At 36.9% G+C, this 19825-nt stretch overlaps 1 protein-coding gene across 2 annotated transcripts in view; it reads right to left on the reverse strand.

Moving 5' to 3' along the window:
- Positions 1-19825, reverse strand: part of PPP3CA (protein phosphatase 3 catalytic subunit alpha) — a 292969-nt gene that overhangs the window by 21781 nt on the left and 251363 nt on the right. For both annotated transcript variants that reach the window (XM_082653807.1, XM_082653806.1), the window contains exons 9-10: positions 9740-9865; positions 7265-7339 (exon numbers count right to left, since the gene is read on the reverse strand). In XM_082653807.1, coding sequence (XP_082509933.1) covers positions 7265-7339; positions 9740-9865 — 201 coding nt within the window. The remainder of the gene's footprint in view (positions 1-7264; positions 7340-9739; positions 9866-19825) is intronic.

A 19825-nucleotide genomic window follows, 5' to 3' on the forward strand; every position in this document is an offset into this window, starting at 1 on the left:
GTAATCACATATAAGTCAGACTTGATGATACTGACTACAGTATGACGGCTAACCAGGTACCTTGTTTGATAGTCCCGGCCCCAAAATATCAATAGCCATATATATGATGGGAGGTCATACCCTAGTACCTAGTAAATGTCTGTGTATTTTTTTAGACATGTTTCAGTTTTAATGATATACTGGATATAACTATTTGTTTCCTTTTTATAGCACAACCCTGATGAAAAAAAGCAGTTACCTGTACTATAAAGGGTACAGAGTACCAAGGATACGTTTATAGTGACGAAAATGATTTAGCCTCTAAATTACACATTGAAATATTAAGTAATTGAAAAAAATCAACCATAAACTGGAAGGTAATTAACAAAAGCCTGACAAGCAACTACAAAGCCTTTTACAAAATACTGACTAATCTTTCTTTTTATAGGTGTCATCCTTTCCTTTCTCCAATTACATCATGCAAACTCAGTTATTTTTAAAAGATAAGAGAACTTAACACTGGTGAACTGATACCCATCTTTGCATATAATTTTCTGGAAAAATTATATGGATTTCTCACACGGCCATACTTCTTAAAGCAGTAAAATACATAAAGTGCTTTTCTTTCCCTTGTCAGAAGTCCAAGAGAACGAGAAAGGTGTCCTTTATGTTTCCTCCTTCAGTTATCAAATATCTTATCCCCATTCACACCCCTTCCTGCAAGCCTCTAAATCCTCTGTGAGACCAGCATATTGACAATTGGTTCCTTATTTCACTGGACTCTCAGCTTAGTGAAGGCAGAGGCCATGTGTTTGTTTGCCACTGAATACACAGAAAAAGATATTTCATGAATAAATACTTTTACATGGAAATAAAAATATAAGATAGAAATATAACATGGTATCAAAATTAGGGTACTCTGAATTTTATTTTAGTTTTTGGCCTTCTAAAAAATGATTTCAATTTTCTATTTTAGCTATTATAAAAATGAAAACAAAGTTTGCTATTTGCCTCTTTTCAATAATCTGTTATCTGACAAAGTTATGCCCTAATATTTCACTTTCTGGTTTTCTGGTCAGACTTATATCTCACAGTAATTTTTCTGCATTTGGTGCAAATATTTTAAAATAGCTGCTGCCTGAACTGCTCCACAATCCTGGTTCTTACGCTGTCTCCCTCATCACTCCTTTCCCTTTCACTTGTTTGTCTTTTTTCTCCAGTTTCATAAAGAAGGGATAATTTTACAGATTAGTCCTCAATTTTCTGATATTTCCTTCCACATCAGTAACTTTGGAGGCCTGTTTGACTCTTAGTAGATTCGGCTGTGACTTTTAATTCAAAGCCTCTGTCACCAGACCCGATTTTGTCCCCAGTCTCCAGGGTTCCATTTCCAAATCCTGCCTGGGCATTTCCAGAGTCATGTGTGTACTCAAACTCATGTCTGTCATTGAACTCCTTTCTCCCTGAAACGGATGAAGTTTTTCCGTAAGTGTTCTCATCCTCCTAGGTACTGAGGTTTGAACCGTCCAAATCCACTTTTGTTCCCTTTGCCCCACTGATACCATAGTTGTAAGCCCAGCTCTTTAGAATATCTCCCTTTTCCTTTATTTATTTTTTGCAGTACGCGGGCCTCTCACTGTTGTGGCCTCTCGCGTTGCGGAGCACAGGCTCCGGACGCGCAGGCTCAGCGGCCATGGCTCACGGGCCCAGCCGCTGCGCGGCATGTGGGATCTTCCCGGACCGGGGCACGAACCCGTGTCCCCTGAATCGGCAGGCGGACTCTCAACCACTGCGCCACCAGGGAAGCCTCCTTTTCCTTTTATTATTAACACTATCATTGTTCCGATCTAGTCACCTCAACTTTGAAATAGTTAAGTTCCTAAATTATACCCCAACTAATCCTTTGTTCTTTCTCCAAGCATTTTCTTGGGGAAAGTATTTGCTGTTTCTCAGACACTGCTTTTATGATGTTACTCCTCTGCTCACCAATGGCAGGTTATGCTTCAAAGTTGATAGAACAAGAATCATGTCGCCACAGTGCTGCTGAGGGCTCTTTTTTTGTATGTCTAAACATTTCTTTGTAATTTTTATATTAACATGTCATATTTTTTCTCCCAAACTGCCAATTATTATCAGACACACAACTTTTTTTCACATTGGGAACATGAAATATGAGATGCTGAAATGAGTTGCTCAGAAATGACAATAATTACAGCCACAGGAAGAGCTCTAAGCTAATGGCTCTTAGCGAATGTGCTGCCAGAGGCACAAAGCAGAGGGGAATTTTTAAGATGAAATTCATCTCAAACATTCATCATGGCAAATATATACAGCTTCGGTAGAAAATGATATACCCGAACCCTATATAGTGGTATTCCTCAAGGACCCATAAGATGCCACGCTAGTCCTACTAATTCCCAACTTTGTACTTTAAAAAGTTCTGTATGGCTTTTTAAAGCTAAACAGAAAGCAGTGGGGAGACACTCTGGAACCCGTGATATTAGATCTGAAGAATTATCTAATAATTCAAAGCAGATGATGGGAGATAATTTTCTTGTATACAATTTAGATGGTTTCGTAGAGGCATGCAAAAAACTGCTCTGATCCCATATTCAGTGACTTGCCTGTGGTTAACATTAGGATAAGGCAAAAATGTGGATAAAGGATAAGAGTTCCACCATGTGGTTTGCTCCTTAGATGAAAACAGAGACATAAATTCTAATTTAATATTAAGTCTTTCCAGGGCAGCCTGAAACTATATTTGGCTTAAAATGTATTAGTTTTATTATTTTTTTCTTTCCTTTCTTATTCTACAGGATTTCAGTTTTACCTCCACAATTCTTTCCTGTTAGCCAGACTTATCACATATCATAGTTTCAAATATAACTTGTACATAGATAGATAGATAGATAAAGTGATCTCAGAGTCTAAGATTTTAGAGCTAAAAGAAAGTTCCAAATAAATATTTCTAACTCATGAAACTGTCATTAGGTTTCTAATACTTACTGCTATTCCAGACTTCCTTATTATAACAATGAACAGTAAAGAAAGTTCTGTGATGCAGATTGCTTGATTTCTGTCAGCTCCCCCCAACCCCCTGCCAACACTTTGGGATCACTTACTAATCCTTGGTCTGAAATGAGTCTTCTTCCTTAATGAGAATCAACTACCAAATGAGATACATCTACTTGGATTTCTTCCTTCTTTGAAATGTTCTGGTGAATAACAAACCCAAATTGAAACCAGACTATCATTTTATCATCCAAAATCAGAAGTGGAAACAGGAATCAAAGACCCCAATACATATAAACTAGATCCTCAAAAGACATCACTTGGCATTAAAGTGCTTCAAAACTTTTCAAGATAAAAGAAGTTTAGTATTTTATTTTCAACATAAAGGAACCATCGACCAATATAAAACAGTGATCTTTTTCTAGATAGGCTATCAAATTCCTTTATTTGTAAGGCAGAAGCTAAGGAGGAGAGATTCATGACATGATTTCTACCCAGCAGAAGCCTAGGCGAGCCAGGAGACTCTTTGTCTGCTCAGATACAATACAATTTTTCACATTATCAAACACATAACTTCTTGGAGTAAATTGAGGTTAACAGAGTAGCACAAAACTATTTTATTTGCTTTGGCTTTCATGGCCTAATAATAATGTAAAAATCTTTTTTTGTAATTTTATGGATGTTTAACAGAACGAACTAAAGTATAAGTTTAGCTATTACTGTTGTTCTGTTAAAAACAAAAAAGCATCATGCTGTTTAAAAAAAAAAAAATTCAAGCACTGGAATCACAGGTTGTGGAAAGTTCAAGAGCCTGAGAACCAGGCAGACATTGGTTTGAATCCAGGCTCCATTACTTCACTAACTCTGTGACCTTAGGTTTTAACCTCACTGCCCTGAGTCTGTCTAGCTTCATATGTAAAACTGGGATAATCATAGCACCTATGTCAAAAAGTTGTTTTGAGGGTTAGAGATAACATAAATAACCTAGAAAATTTCCTTAAAGTAAATGATAGTTAATAATTACAAATTTTTGTTGGTCAAAAGGTACAATTAGCAAAGAGTTAATACATATAAATGACTTAGAATGATGCCTAACACATAAGTGTTAGCTGCTGCCATTGTCACCGTTAAGTGGTAAAGGGGAGCTGACAGAACATAGAAAAGAAGCAAAATTAATCCCACACCTATACTCCTCAAGGATAGGAGGAGAATTTCTGTCTGCAATAGACTTTATAAACACAAAGAAGTCAACTGGATAAGATACACAGATAGGCATGGGCTGTAAAGGCACCATTACTGCCTTGGATTTTGCAGCTTGAAGTTGGATACTAAGCAAAATATTGAGAAGGGTTTGATAAGGACTCATCAAGAGATGGCTCCCCTTTAGAAAGAGCAGGAAGTGCTTTAATTAAGTCCTTTGATGTCTTCTGATTCCTGCTTTCACCTCTGGAGCCAACCACAAGCCCAGGAGCCTGATAGGCAGAGCAGAGGGCCAGCCCCCAGAGAGAGACAGACTCTGCAGGCTGCCTGCAGGAGGAACAGGGTGGGAGAACTGGAACTTTTATCCTGAGGTTGAAAATAATATCACACAAAAAGGAAAAAAAAAACTTAAATATATGTTCTCAATAAACTATTGTTCCAAAAAGAGTTAAAGAGTTCTGGGAAGATTTATAAGTTGTTCTTTGAGTACCTTTGAGGAAATCCATAATTTTTGTGCCGTGTTAAAATAAAGCACTAAAGAACATTTCTGATGATTTACTCTGAAATGTATAATATTCTAAGTTAAACATATATATATATATATATATATATTTTTTTTTTTTTTTTTTTTTTTTTTTTTTTTTGCGGTACGCGGGCCTCTCACTGTTGTGGCCTCTCCCGTTGCGGAGCATAGGCTCCGGACGCGCAGGCTCAGCGGCCATGGCTCACGGGCCCAGCTGCTCCGCGGCATGTGGGATCTTCCCGGACCGGGGCACGAACCCGCGTCCCCTGCATCGGCAGGCGGACTCTCAACCACTGCGCCACCAGGGAAGCCCTAAACATTTTTTTTTTTTTTTTGCGGTACGCGGGCCTCTCACCGTTGCGGCCTCTCCCGTTGCGGAGCACAGGCTTAGCGGCCATGGCTCACGGGCCCAGCCGCTCCGCGGCATGCGGGATCCTCCCGGACTGGGGCACGAACCCGTGCCCCCCGCACCGGCAGGCGGACCCCCAACCACTGCGCCACCAGGGAAGCCCTAAACATATTTTTTAATTAAAACTTTTACTTCTCTTTTCTTTTTTTTCCTTAGAGGGTAAATTTGTGAGATTTGAACTGAAAAATCCCATATTTTAGTCCTGCTGTTTCTCTGCAGGACTAACCTAAGATTTAAGCATGGTAGTAAGATTTCACTGGTCTGCTTAGAAAGAAAAAATTCTTCCAAGTGCCTTGAAAAGGACATGCACTCCTATCATTGGAATAAACAAGCTTAAAAGCAACTGCTGATGAGCACAGTACATTGACTGGAACTAATAATTTTAAAGCAGAGGAAGTTCCAAAATATATCCTTTCATGTAAGTGACTGAATGGGTGGATAAAGAGAACTCACTATAAGTGAAGTAAACACTGAGGTGGTCTTGGTAATACTACTTGCACTGTTGAAATGTGCAGATACTTTTGGCTATAGGACCTGGAAGCACACAGTAGGTACTCAATATATATTTGCTGAATGAGTGGGTTAACATAATTACAGTTATATGCAGGTTTACTTATTCTATTGAATATACCATATGTTGTATATTTAATATGTTGTCTATACTATAATTATTGGTCAATAAACCTGACTAAAACAGAGATCTATTAACAGAGATGCATCACTGCATTAATGCTAATTAATCTTTGAGGAATAACAGGAACATAGTGAAAGCCGTGCAAAATGTCTGTTGACTTTTAAGATTTAGATTCCACCAGATTAGTATTCTTTTAAGATTTTAATTCTTTTAAGATTTAAGATTCTTTTAAGATTTAGATTCTACCAGATTAGTATTCTTTCCTGAGGAAAAAATAGCCTCTTCCTAATCTTCCACTAGGAAGATTAACATCTCTTAAATGATATCACTACCCTGGAAAAGTTAATGATGGTAAACTGTGGCTATAACATATGAAACATCTAGAATCTGGATAAAGCACAGACTACCCACTGAGCTTCTGAATATTTTAAAATATATCAATATATTTACTTAAGTAAGTTCTTACTTAAACCATGAGATGGTAGGAATAATTGTACACTTTAAATTTACCTAAGCATATACTCTCTATTTACATGAGTGTATGGACACTTTTATTTTACTTTTGCCTACAGAGTTAGGTATTCTGCATTCATAGATGTGACCTGTATTAAGCCCAAGTAAATATTAAACCATGCTGTTCAGATAGTAACTTTTGGAAAGGGCCACATTCTTGCTTCATTTTACCCAAGTGCAGTTTTTAAAGGTAAAAATTTTATCAATTTAAACTTGCCACAATATCTAGTTTCCACTGCTACCTTCCCCCTTTACTTATTTTATTGATATTATAATGTTTACACATCCGTCTCTCTAACCAGACTGCAACTTCTTCTTAGGTCTTTAATGCATTTTGGAATCCCGAGTGCCCTGTGCAGAGCAGGTACTTAGTAAATGTTTATGGAAGTGAACTTTGCACTTTCCTCCTCCAACTACATTTTTTTGGTAAATTTCCATTCATTTTGGGGTCCTTTTGTAAGAGCCAGAGTCATTTTTTCTATCTTCATTCACCTCATGAATCTTTTGTCTTTTATAGAAAGTGTATTCTTCAAGGGTAACTGAATACCAAATAGTATCTTAAAAAACAACAATAAAAAACCTCATAGCTTATTCATTGATTATTATAGGCATGAAAAAATATTGGGGTTGACATAAATACCAATACACCAATGTGTAAGTATCTTCTTTTATCATAGACATCAAAATTTGAATAATTGACAGAAACAACCTCACTAAAAGAACCAAAAAACTCACTTAGCAATGTGAGCTACCGAAAGATGTTTATTGAAGTAGTTCGCAGCTTCAACTATGTTTTCAGGGTAAGGGGAAAATTCTCTCAAGTTTTTTCTTGCATTTTTTCAAAGCAACTAGAAAATATAATAATATCTTTCATTCTCAGCAGTATGTTATGATTTACACATCTAAATCTTAGAAATTTATTCTTAGGGTTACCTACGAGACGCCAAGTAATTACTTGGCAAACAGCATTAGCACAAAGGCTCAAGGCTCTTACCATCAAATCCATCTTCCTCTGACCCCAGTTCATCATCTGAGCAGATGTTGAGGACATTTACCAGCATCTCAGTCACTAAAGAGAAAAAGGAAAGAAAGAAAGAAACGAAAAAAAAGTCTACATTTTCTACTATAACCTTAATTATGACTCTGGCACTGTTAATGACCAGGCTTAGCAATAACATTCTTACCTATATTGAAGATGGCATTTCCTGCAAGTAGTTTCTTTAAAATTCAGACCATAAAAGATAACAGGCTTTGTATTTCTATGCAGACTTTATATTTTTAAAATTATTAGCTCATGCCTACAAAATCTAATGGTAACATTTACCAGCTATAGGTCAATAGACAGTGGACAAAAGAAAAATGTGGATATGAATATACTATAATCTAGGAAGGAGAAAATGGTTACTTTTGAATTTTTATTTATTTGTACAATGATGCTGCTAGATTTAGACCAGATTACAAACTTTATGTTCATAGGGATCGAGTGAATGCTAGATCTCTTTTTTAAATTTTTTAGTCCCCCAGAGAACCCAGAATAGTGATAGAAATGTGGTTTTGTGTTTAAGAAAAACTGATGATTTATGAACTAATATATTTGAGGTAGTTGTGAGAATATTGATTTTAAAAAATGAATGTGTTGATATATATATACATACATATATATATACACATATACAACATTAAGCTTCATTTTCAAAAAGGTTTTACAAATGAAGCTCAGGTAAGTTTAATAAGAAATTTACTTGAGTAGATTATAAGAGGGCTGTATAAAAGCATTATACACAGAAAATTAGTACTGCAACCCTTTACACTAAGTTACATGTTATTTGCATTGAACGTTTTAAAAAATTAGGTTGGGTTCTATCATGAATGTGAAAAGAAGCCTGTCCACTATTTCTTCAAGAGTTACTTTTTAAAATCAGTGTTTTTCTAGCATTGAAGATATATGATAAAGAGTAAAACTTCACTGGAGCCAACATTAACTCAGAGCTTCAGTTTAATTATCAAAAGTAAATTATGTACACACTGCTATATTTAAAATGGATAACCAACAAGGACCTACTGTATAGCACAGGGAACTCTGCTCAATGTTATGTGGCAGCCTGGATGGGAGGGGAGTTTGGGGGAGAATGGATACATGCATATGTGTGGCTGAGTCCCTTCGCTGTGTACCTGAACTATCACAACACTGTTAATTGGCTATACTCCAGTATAAAAAAAAAAGAAAAAAACGTAAATTATGTACACGAATATATTAATACATTCTTTTATAACAGATGTTCAAAATCTGAATAATTAATGGAAACAACCAAAATGAAGGGTGTTCAAGGGTAGTTGTCAGGATTCTCAGTGCTTCTGTGTCCACGCTGTGATCTGATGGGTGTAACGGAGTAGTACTGGGAACATTTATCAGAAAGTATTAAAATTTACTTTTGACTTATTTTGGTGTTGGAAGGGAAGACTTCTTTGCTGACAATTCATAGATTCTCGGGTTTAATTGTTTTTAGAATATTTAAAGAAAAAATACATTGACTGTAGGAAAATAAATACTACACATATTACTATATTACACATATGTATTAATATAAACAAATATTTCAGAAGAATGTACAGCTTTTCTCTAAAATCCCCCCATAAGACATCATTTTTCTGAAACACGTGCAGGCTCTTATGTTTATTACAATGCACACATTCACCTTCTCTGTGATGCTCAAGATGTTGCATGAGGAATGATCCAGATTATCACCATTAAACCTCCTGAACTGAAAACTCAAGTTCAGTGGGTGCAGGCCTTTCCTCCAAATTTTTGCTGAGGTTTAGGTCAAAATATAAAAACCAAATAAAGGGAGAAGGAAGGAAAGAAGGATAAGGCCAATTCTTCTGTAAACCTGGGGCAGGCTAATAAACAACTTTTTAAATGTAAATTTGTCTCACCTTATACTAATGGCCACCATATTTTAAATGAACTATTTTTTTGTTATTGTACATGTTGTGTTTCAAAATATTGTAGCCATTAATCACTTTCGTACAATGATTATTATTAACATCAGAAATGTGAGGAAAGCATGGTTATCACAAGCTTTTAATTTGACCAGTAGTCTATAAAATAAAATTATACTTTTGAATTATAATGCGAAGGGGTAAGAAAAGAAGGTAGCCATTATAGCTTGAAGCCAATCAAAACTATGAATCTGTTATTTTTTAAAGGGCTGGATTATTCTAATGAGGTTATATAAATTATCCTAATATTCCTCTTTTATTTCCCCTTAATTCCACTCATTGCATATTGTTAATGGCATATACAGTGACATACTTTCAAATCACTGCTCCTACGGTGAAGCCTGTGAGTTTTACTGGTTAGGCCAAAGTGTTTCTCTTTCTGACTGTTTCATGGTAAAAAAAGGCCGCATTACCTCTCCTTCCTTCCCATATCATTTTATTAAGAACATCTCAGGATTCCACAACATACCTTTTTCCCCAACAAATGGCAGGGACCAAGTGAAAACATCCATGAAATTGGGAAGCCAGTATGGATGAGGAGAACAGTTGAATTGCCTGATATTCATGACATTGTTCTCATACTTCAATACTGCAGCTGAAGAAAACAAAAAGAAGGACATTAGATTCACAAGCACATATTTCTGCTTCTACACATGGCTTGAGTTGATCAAGAAAATTCAACTATATATTTGACTTAAGTTCCAAAGCATCAAGGCAAACAGCTTCATTGGTCACGAATGTTTATTTAGTTATGGATTTAAACTTCATTCAGTGTAGTATCTAACTGCACAATGTATAAATACTATACATGAAATGGCATTATAGTTTGGCAAATATTTATATAAGATAGTTAATCAAACGTCAGGAATTGGATCAAGCTCTTTTGCAGCCAAGAACACTTTAGTCTTTTGTTTTCTTTTTCTTTTTTTTCGTGGGCCTCTCACTGTTGTGGCCTCTCCTGTTGCGGAGCACAGGCTCCGGACGCGCAGGCTCAGCGGCCATGGCTCACGGGCCCAGCCGCTCCACGGCATGTGGGATCTTCCCGGACCAGGGCACAAACCCGTGTCCCCTGCATCGGCAGGCGGACTCTCAACCACTGCGCCACCAGGGAAGCCCCCCATTTTAGTCTTATTTAATACCTGGTGACACGAATAAAAGTGGCATAGCTAAGTTAGTGTGATATAATTTAATAATATCCTCAAATATTTGAACAGAATTTATATCTATTGTTTTTAAAGCACACTTTTTTCCAGTACAACTCACAATAGTTGTACAAAATAGTTTAAATTAGACTGCACTCTTGACTTAATAAAGTAAAATGTTTGGACTGAATCCTGCCTTAAATAATATGCCGATGTTGACTCCACCCTTGACTTCTGAAAAGGATGCACCATCCTCAAAAATGGGAAAATCAATCTGCCTGCTTCACTCTGCTTTGCCTGGTATCTGTAGGTTGGACACACACTCACATGGGATGTCACGGTTGCAGAGATGTTAAGAGCATAGCTAGTCTCACTTCTAACCAGGTTCAGAACCTCATCTATAGCAATCGGGACACAGGGTGAGCAGGTGTCCGTGAATACTTTCAATGAAGCAAAAGCTACCTGTTTTAATAGGGTCATCTCCTCTACGGATAGACGATTTTAAGTTGTAGGAAATTCTCAGGGGGAATTTAAACCTTCTTTACTACTTAGTGATCCTAGTTCTGCCTTCTGGAAAAATACAGATCAAGTATACTTCTGTTTCTAAATGACAGTCCTTTAAATATTAAGAACAATACTCTCACACTGTGCCTTGCTGAGTTTTGGCAAGATTTTACTGTTATTATCCTATCACAATCATTGTATTAGCAGAATCTATTGAACAGATCCTAGATGCTGTCAAATGAGTTTTTCTTGGTTTTGTTTGGCGGTTTAAAATATAGAAAAATTAATCATCTCATGACTTTTTAATTTTTGGACTGACTTTTGTATGTGGAAGATGTTATAGCATGTGATTGCTATGCATAAAGATATCCCTTAAAAAATATATATTTTTGAAGAGCTCTTGGGAGTTTACTGGGTTTGAGCTTTGCATGAATGTCTGCACTAATATCTTACTCAACTACTTATCGATATCTTTAACATAACATTGCTTTCATAACCCCGCGTTTTCCTTCCACCTGGAATGTTTTCTCAGAAACCTCTGAATTTCCAAATTCTTCCCATCCTTCGGTGCCCAGCCCAAACACTATCCCCTCTGTGAAATCTTTTCTGATTTCCTCTGGTGGATGTCTCTCCTCTGAATTCCAAAAGCCCTTGACTTACAGCTCTATTTGCATTTATTATTCAATTTTGATCACAGTTATTCTAAGTGTATATGTATATATCCAACGTCTCCCTACGGCTGTAAGGACGAGTACCATACAGCAGGCTCTCTATCTTTATGTTTCATATACCACCTTCTTAGCACAGATGCTCAGAAGCTAAGGATACATCTTGGTATTTTCCCTATAATCTTTTTCAAGAAAATTCTTCCTAATGCCTTTGACCCTTCCTCACATGAGACCAAGCGGTCTTCTAGAGCCTTTCCCCCATCTTGCTTATCCTATTCTGGATGTATTCCACAGCAGCAATGCTACTGTTAAAGTGTGGCTCAGAACTAAGAGAATCTTGGTGGGGTTGATCAGTGCAGAGCATGGGAAGGAGGTATAGTTTTCTGTGATTTGCATACTACATACATCATATTGCAGCTGAATAATAAAGTGGATGTTTTCAGCAGCTAGAAGTTAACAAAAATCATACTTGAGAACAGTGAGGTTTTTTCCTTTGAATCATATTTCAGGCTGACCAACCCAGTTCCACGGAACAGAATCACAGATGGTTTGGGGACAGGAATTGCAGATAATGCAATCCATACTGATATGGAGGGAGTTAACTGTCTTCTTCCCATGGAATGCTGAATCCCGCATACACTTCTGTAAACCTGTTCTTCTTTGCATTATCCTATCATTTATGCGATATGTCATTTGGCCTAAGGATACATTCACATAGTATTAGAAACATGCAAAATGAAAAACTCCTGGCAAATTACAATATCAATACTTGGGATCTGCCAGATGGGAAAGGAGAAGTACTTCCCGCTTTTGCTAACTGCTCCCTGAGCACCGGCTTCATGGAAAAGGTCTTTACCATTTTTGAATACTGCATATTATTAGCAGAAATGGATCCTCCCATCTTCAAAAGGATCTCTTAAGGTCCTAAGTCATCTTTTTGAAGAGTAATTTCTCCTCGAAGTCCACTCCCCCACTTTTTATTAGTGTTAGGTTGGTACAGTAGGAAGAAGTAAGTGTTATAACTGACAGTACCCCAGATGAAAGAGAGAGGCTTTCTATAATATGTCACTTAATCCTTACTACAAATCTGAGAAACAGATGTGACTGCCCTCATGTTATAAACTAAGGATTTGAGGTCAAGAAATGAAGTGACTTTCTTAGGATCATGCAACCAGGAACTAACTGGAAGATATCACTCCTACTCAAACTCAGCTTCTACTGACACCAAATCCATTCCCTTTCCACCATTCCCTCTCTCTCTCCTAAATTATAAATGTATGAATTCTAGTCCCAGCTGTTATACTAATTTAACTTTGAATATGGTATTCATAATTAAAGAGGTTTTAGCTTTTCGCCAAAATACGTGTTTGAGAAAAGTGAAATAGGATGCACATTCACAAGTGTGGACAAGGCTTATCCACAACAGATAAGCAGAAGCTCTGTTTTGTAGCTGGTGAGACAAAGCATTTATTCATTCAACATTGGCTCAACCTAATTTATCTGCGTGCCTACTGATAAAGCAGATACTGTTTACAGATTTTATTTTTGTTTATTAACAGCAGAAATAATACCAGTTAACAGCAGCTACGTTTTCTAAGCATCTGCTCTATACCAGGCACTATATTTGGTCTTTTATAATCACAAATCTTTGCAATCTCTCTCAAAAGTGATTCTTACTTGCATTTTCAAAATAAGCAGAGAGGTTATTTGCCCAAGGTCACACATGAGAAGCAGCAAACTTCAGTTTGGGTTTGAATCTGAAGTGCCTCAACTTTCCAGTATTCCACAATATTCTCACCCTTCCCCTTCCACATTTATTCTTTTTTTTTTTAAAAAGGAGCACTGGACTGGAAGGCCAGGCGCCGAGACCGAGAGATGGATTCTGTCATGAATTATAAGACACACGGTCACTTAATGTCTCTATGTCTAAATTACCTCACCTCACTACATGGGTTTATCCAGATAACTTATACGACCTCTTCCAGACCCAAATGATGTTCACAAACTTCTGCAGCAAAGATCTCATCATTAACACAAAGACTGATGAATATTCTCAGTAATTCTAAGAGGGTATTAATAGAACTTTTTTCTTATTTTTCTATAAAAACAAAAATAAACAAATGGGACCTAATGAAACTTCAAAGCTTTTGCACAGCAAAGGAAACCATAAACAAGATGAAAAGACAACCCTCAGAATGGGAGAAAATATTTGCAAATGAAGCAACTGACAAAGGATTAATCTCCAAAATTTATAAGCAGCTCATGCAGCTCAATATCCAAAAAACAAATAACCCAATCCAAAAATGGGCAGAAGACCTAAATAGACATTTCTCCAAAGAAGGTATACAGATTGCCAACAAACAAACAAAAGAATGCTCAACATCATTAATCATTAGCGAAATACAAACCAAAACTACAATGAGGTATCACCTCACACCAGTTAGAATGGCCATCGTCAAAAAATCTACAAACAGTAAATGCTGGAGAGAGTGTGGAGAAAAGGGAACCCTCTTGCACTGTTGGTGGGAATGTAAATTGATACAGCCACTATGGAGGACAGTATGGAGGTTCCTTAAAAAACTAAAAATAGAACTACCATACGACCCAGCAATCCCACTACTGGGCATATACCCTGAAAAAACCATAATTCAAAAAGAGTCATGTACCACAGTGTTCATTACAGCTCTATTTAAAATAGCCAGGACATGGAAGCAACCTAAGTGTCCATCGACAGATGAATGGATAAAGAAGATGTGGCACATATATACAATGGAATATTACTCAGCCATAAAAAGAAACAAAATTGTGCTATTTGTAGTGAGGTGGATGGACCTAGAGTCTGGCATACAGAGTGAAGTAAGTCAGAAAGAGAAAAACAAATACCGTATGCTAACACATATATATGGAATCTAAAAAAAAAAAATGGTCATGAAGAACCCAGGGGCAAGATGGGAATTAAGACACAGACCTACTAGAGAATGGACTTGAGGATATGGGGAGGGGGAAGAGCAAGCTGGGACGAAGTGAGAGAGTGGCATGGACATATACACACGACCAAACGTAAAATAGATAGCTAGTGGGAAGCAGCCGCATAGCACAGGGAGATCAGCTCCGTGCTCTGTGACTGCCTGGAGGGGTAGGATAGGAAGGGTGGGAGGGAGGGAGATGCAAGAGGGAAGAGATATGGGGACACGTGTTTGTGTATAGCTGATTCACTTTGTTATAAAGCAGAAACTAACACACCATTGTAAAGCAATTATACTCCAATAAACATGTTAAAGTAAATAAATAGCTTTCATTTAAAAATGCAAGTGCAATAATATATATTCTTTTTTCTTCAGCCACATAAAATACTCATGCAAATATACTTCTCGAATAATCTTACATTAATAACGTATGAATTTTGATTTTTTGCATAATAAATATATATGTTGCAAAAATACATGAAAAACATTAAACCAGAACAGTCCCAAATATTCCGTCACGAAATTCACAGTTAACGTTTCATCTTCCACCCCTGCCACCTTCCTCTGACTGCCGCTGGAATTACAGAACTCAACTGAGCCCTAACACGGTGCTCTCCTCTGAAGTACTTGAAAGATGTTTATCTCCAGTGCATATAAATAATACAAATGGTTGTACTTCAAGAATCACTCGAGACCACCTCCTGAGACCTTGTCTGAGAAATAGAGAGAGGAAAAAAGAACAAAGTCTACCATCAAGGAACTCCTCTATTCTGCTAGCAATACATATGCCCTCATGTCCTTTACCAATTGTATCAGAGGCCCTGAGAGGGATTATGACATATATACGGGCCTTAGGTTATGAACCATTGTTCAGAGCAGACCAGACAGCACAGAAACAAATGCTCTTTTGTTGCACACACAGGGGTGAAGGATAGCCAGAAGAAACTTGGTATAATAGAAAGAATATTAATCCCCATGAATCTGGAGACCTGAATGCCAGTTCTTTCTCTGATGTCAAAATTATGGCTGCAAAATTATGCAATTAGTTGGTCCCATCATGCTTATGTAAAAGATATAAAAATCAGTGATAAAGAGACTGCTCCTGCTAGGAAACAGGGAAGGGGCACTGGACCTCTATTATTTCTAATGATACCACAAGGCCATCTGAATATAGTGAAGCCCGAGGAATAGAATCTAGATCTTAATTCAATCCTCCGTCTATCAAACCATGCATAAATTGCTGGGCCATATCCAAATCTGTAAATTAAAGGGGTCTCTCCTACTTTTTAAAATTTAAAACTTTGATGAGACACAGAAACCAATAGTTCACAAAAACTTGATAACATTTCGCAGCATCTTCTTTACAACTGCCATCAGCAGGGAAGCTGATGACAGGGCAGTAAATGACAAAAATAGAAAGGTCAAAGAGAGCTTCCAGTTTAAGAGAAGTTATCAAAATATTGCTAGCAAGATGCATTGACGAGCTCACCGAACCATGGGTTCAACACATTCCAAGTCGATTTTAAGAGGAACACAGAGCTCTTTTTCTGAAAGCCTTCAGATTAGTAACTGTAATGTTCCCTACATACCTCAGGCATTCTCAACACTACTAGGGCAGTTCTAAGATAGAGGAGAGAAGAGCTCAAAAGAAGGGAAGTGATAAATTTTATTCTTTTCACCCTTCTGCTAACGTTTTTATCTCAACTCTAATTGACAATCCACTCCCCACTTCAAAAGATGGGACAGAGGGACAGAAAAGAAACAAAGATGAGAGGAAAGCAAATGAAGGCACTTCAGAATCCCTGGAAGCCATCCAGAAAAAGCGCAAAAAAAAAAAAAAGCATAATAGGCCCAGGATGTTTTTTCCTTTCAATTCTTCCACCCTCAGATACCCTGGTAGAAAACGTAGCATCAGTGTGCTCTTTTGGCAAAGTCCTACCATCATAGAAGGAGACACGATAGTTTGATGGATAAAATTCTTGAGGTAGGACTATGTACGCATAATGTCCTTTGGCAGAATTTTAAGATTATGTTGGTATGCTGCATGAAAGGGTCTTCTCTCTGGTAGAGATGCTAGAGATTTTTAAAAATCTATATGTTCCCATAAAGATTACTTTGGGGAGGGTACAAGTTTCGTTTAAAAACTTGAGAAGATATATATGTACATTCACATATATGCATAGTTATTGTAGTACATGTTATAGCATCTATAAACACAATCTCTAGGATTCCTTCCATTTAGAAATTTGACTTCTCACTCCTGTTTCCTTTTTTTTCTTCTCAATGTCCTATACTTGCCTGATGGATTCTGTTTTAAGAAGATTCCTTTTTTTATTATTAGTGACCTAAGTAAAGGGCATGACCTAGGTCAAAGGAAATTTACCAATTCATGAGGGTTACTGTATTTGGTGAGCAAGGGCTACACTTGTAACTCACTTTTACTCTATGGCTTATAAGGTTAGGCTCAAAGTAAGTGTTCAAGGCATTTATGAAGACGGATTTCAAGTCTTCAATTTATAGGTAATTTTTAGGTAATTCTGTCATAATGATATTTTTCAGTATGGGTTTCTTGAGAAATTTAATGTTTAAATTGCTCAATTCAGTACTTATCAGAGTGTATTTCACAGGCACATGCTCAGTAACTTCTACATAATGACTGAATTTCAACCAACCTGAAATATCTTAGTATTACTGGATACAAACAGTAGTTAAATATAATTTTCTTGAAGGTATGAGCTAATGATTTTGTACTTATTGAAATACACGTGTGTGTGTTTCACGTGTTTCTGTATATAATCCTTTTACGCCCACATCTAACCCTTGTTCCTCCTCTTACCTTGTACATGCCTCTTTCATGGCACCTATAACACCTTCTTTAACTTTGTCACAAGTCTCTCACATGTCACATAAATGTGGATGATATTATCTTACATGAAGGAAGGTGACTGTACTAGATATATCTATTATCTGAGCCAGTCTTATGGTTATGTGTGTGTGTGTGTGTGTGCGCGTGTATGTATGCATGAGTGTGTGTTATGTGTTTCCCTTCTTAATACTGCATTAGTAAATTCTGAATCAGGTATTATTCAAATACAGAATTTTGAGTAAAGTAAGTGGAAGGCAGATGATAGAAGGAATGAGGAAGGCATAGATCTCTCTTCTTTTTTCTTTTATTGTGCTTTGTACCATACCTGGCACATGGTTGATGCTCAACAGTGTTGGCTGAAGAAAAGATCTAATGAAAGGAAATAGAGAAAAGAAAGAAAGATGGAGAAAGAGAGGAAGGAAAGAAAGAAGGCAGGCAGGCAAAAAAAAGAGAAAATAAAGAAAAATTTTAAAACATAAAACATGTAACTTGTCAGGACACTAAAAATGTAACTAACCACATATGAACAGAAGTCTGAAGGGTGCTTGAAAGAATTTGGGAAAAAGGTAATATGTCACTTCAGAGGCTAAACTCTGTTTTGAAATTGTAAGATTCTAAAATAGATAAGAGTGGAAATAATATTGTCTCTGTCACATAGTAACTATGTGAGCTTTGGCAAACATTTCTCCTTATTTGAGTCGTACCTTTCAAACTTGTAAAATAGGAATAATTAGGCCATCTTCAAAATATGAAGATCAAATAAAATAATATATGGGATTAATATTTATAATATATACAATCAGATAAAATTTTGGCACCTGAAAAATATAAAGTATCATGACTCAGTTTCAAATTCCTTGAGGAAAGAATGGCTATCTATTTTTAATAGTTTTGCCATTTTACGATTCCCACTTAATGTGTCACATCGACATACTAGGATCCAGAGAATTTGGGCCAAAAATTGATCCTTGGGATTAGCCCAAGTCCAGTCAAACACTGTGAATCATTTCTAACATTACAATTTCACAAAGAGAATTTGAATTTCTACCATTAAATATTTTTTGCTAAGTCAACAAGGAGTCATCGGCAGTTTTGAGTTCCTTATCAGTTTGAGCTGGTACGTTCCTTTAAGTTCTAATCTATACAATTATAATGTTAAAATACGGCTTAATCAACCCTAGACTAAATGAGAAAGATTTACCTGAAGCTTTAAGCTACTGGGGGAGATGGCATGGACATAGGAAACACTGGCTCTCATTCAATACAGCTGATACTTATCAGCTCCAAATGCATAACAAGGGTAAGTGTACCTCGGTGGGAGGTACTTTGAAAAGTAGTGCCTGTATCTGTATCTGTTTCAGTGTCTGTATGCTCTTTCACCTTGTACTTGGTATCAAGCCTTAAGCTGCAGCTTGCAATGGTTCTAGGTTGCTATCTCCAAGATATCCTTGGCACTGAGTTAATATAAGCCTATACACTTGATATCTACTTCTTTTCGTGGAAGTAATGTCACTGAGTGTCTTGCAGGTCTAGAACCTCTAGATAATGAATAGCAAGGGATAATCCACTGATTCACATCTTTAACGTTTCATATATGTTATGTGTGTGTGTATATATGTATATACACATACATATATACAAACACACACACACACAAATAAATATATATTTCTTGTTTTTCCTCCTGTTAAATGCCTTATTGACAATTAGATTTCTAGAGAAGTTGGTTTCAGTCCAGGGTAAGAATCCTCTAACCATCTGTCAGAAAATGGAATGTAACACAAGATGTAAGCCTTAAATGGTCCCGTCCAAGGGGCAGCAGAAGAGCACTGACAAGGAATCTGGATGGAGGACTCGGGTTGCTAGAGGTCCTGTCTTCATCCCCAAGGAAGGGTTCACAGAACACTGAGATCTGATTTTATGGGCAGAGCTTTGTGAAAAGCGAGGATTATCGCACCCACTGTCATAGAGTACTTATTTTGTTGAAGCTCCACAATTACTTAACTGCTGAAATTTACAATCCTGTAGTGGTGATGGTTAAGAAATCAAGCTGTGACAAAGTGAGAGAGAGGCATGGGCATATATACACTACCAAACGTAAGGTAGATAGCTAGTGGGAAGCAGCCACATAGCACAGGGACATCAGCTCGGTGCTTTGTGACCGCCTGGAGGGGTGCGATAGGGAGGGTGGGAGGGAGGGAGACGCAAGAGGGAAGAGATATGGGAACATATGTATAACTGATTCACTTTGTCATAAAGCAGAAACTAACACACCATTGTAAAGCAATTATACTCCAATAAAGATGTAAAAACAAAAAAGAAATCAAGGCCATTTGTTAGAGTAAAGATACATAGATTATACGTAGCTTAATTCAATTAAAATATATAGGGAAAGTAATCCCTAAATAT

This window comes from Grampus griseus, assembly GCF_964374135.1.
Source record: "Grampus griseus genome assembly, chromosome: 4".
NCBI lineage: Eukaryota > Metazoa > Chordata > Mammalia > Artiodactyla > Delphinidae > Grampus > Grampus griseus.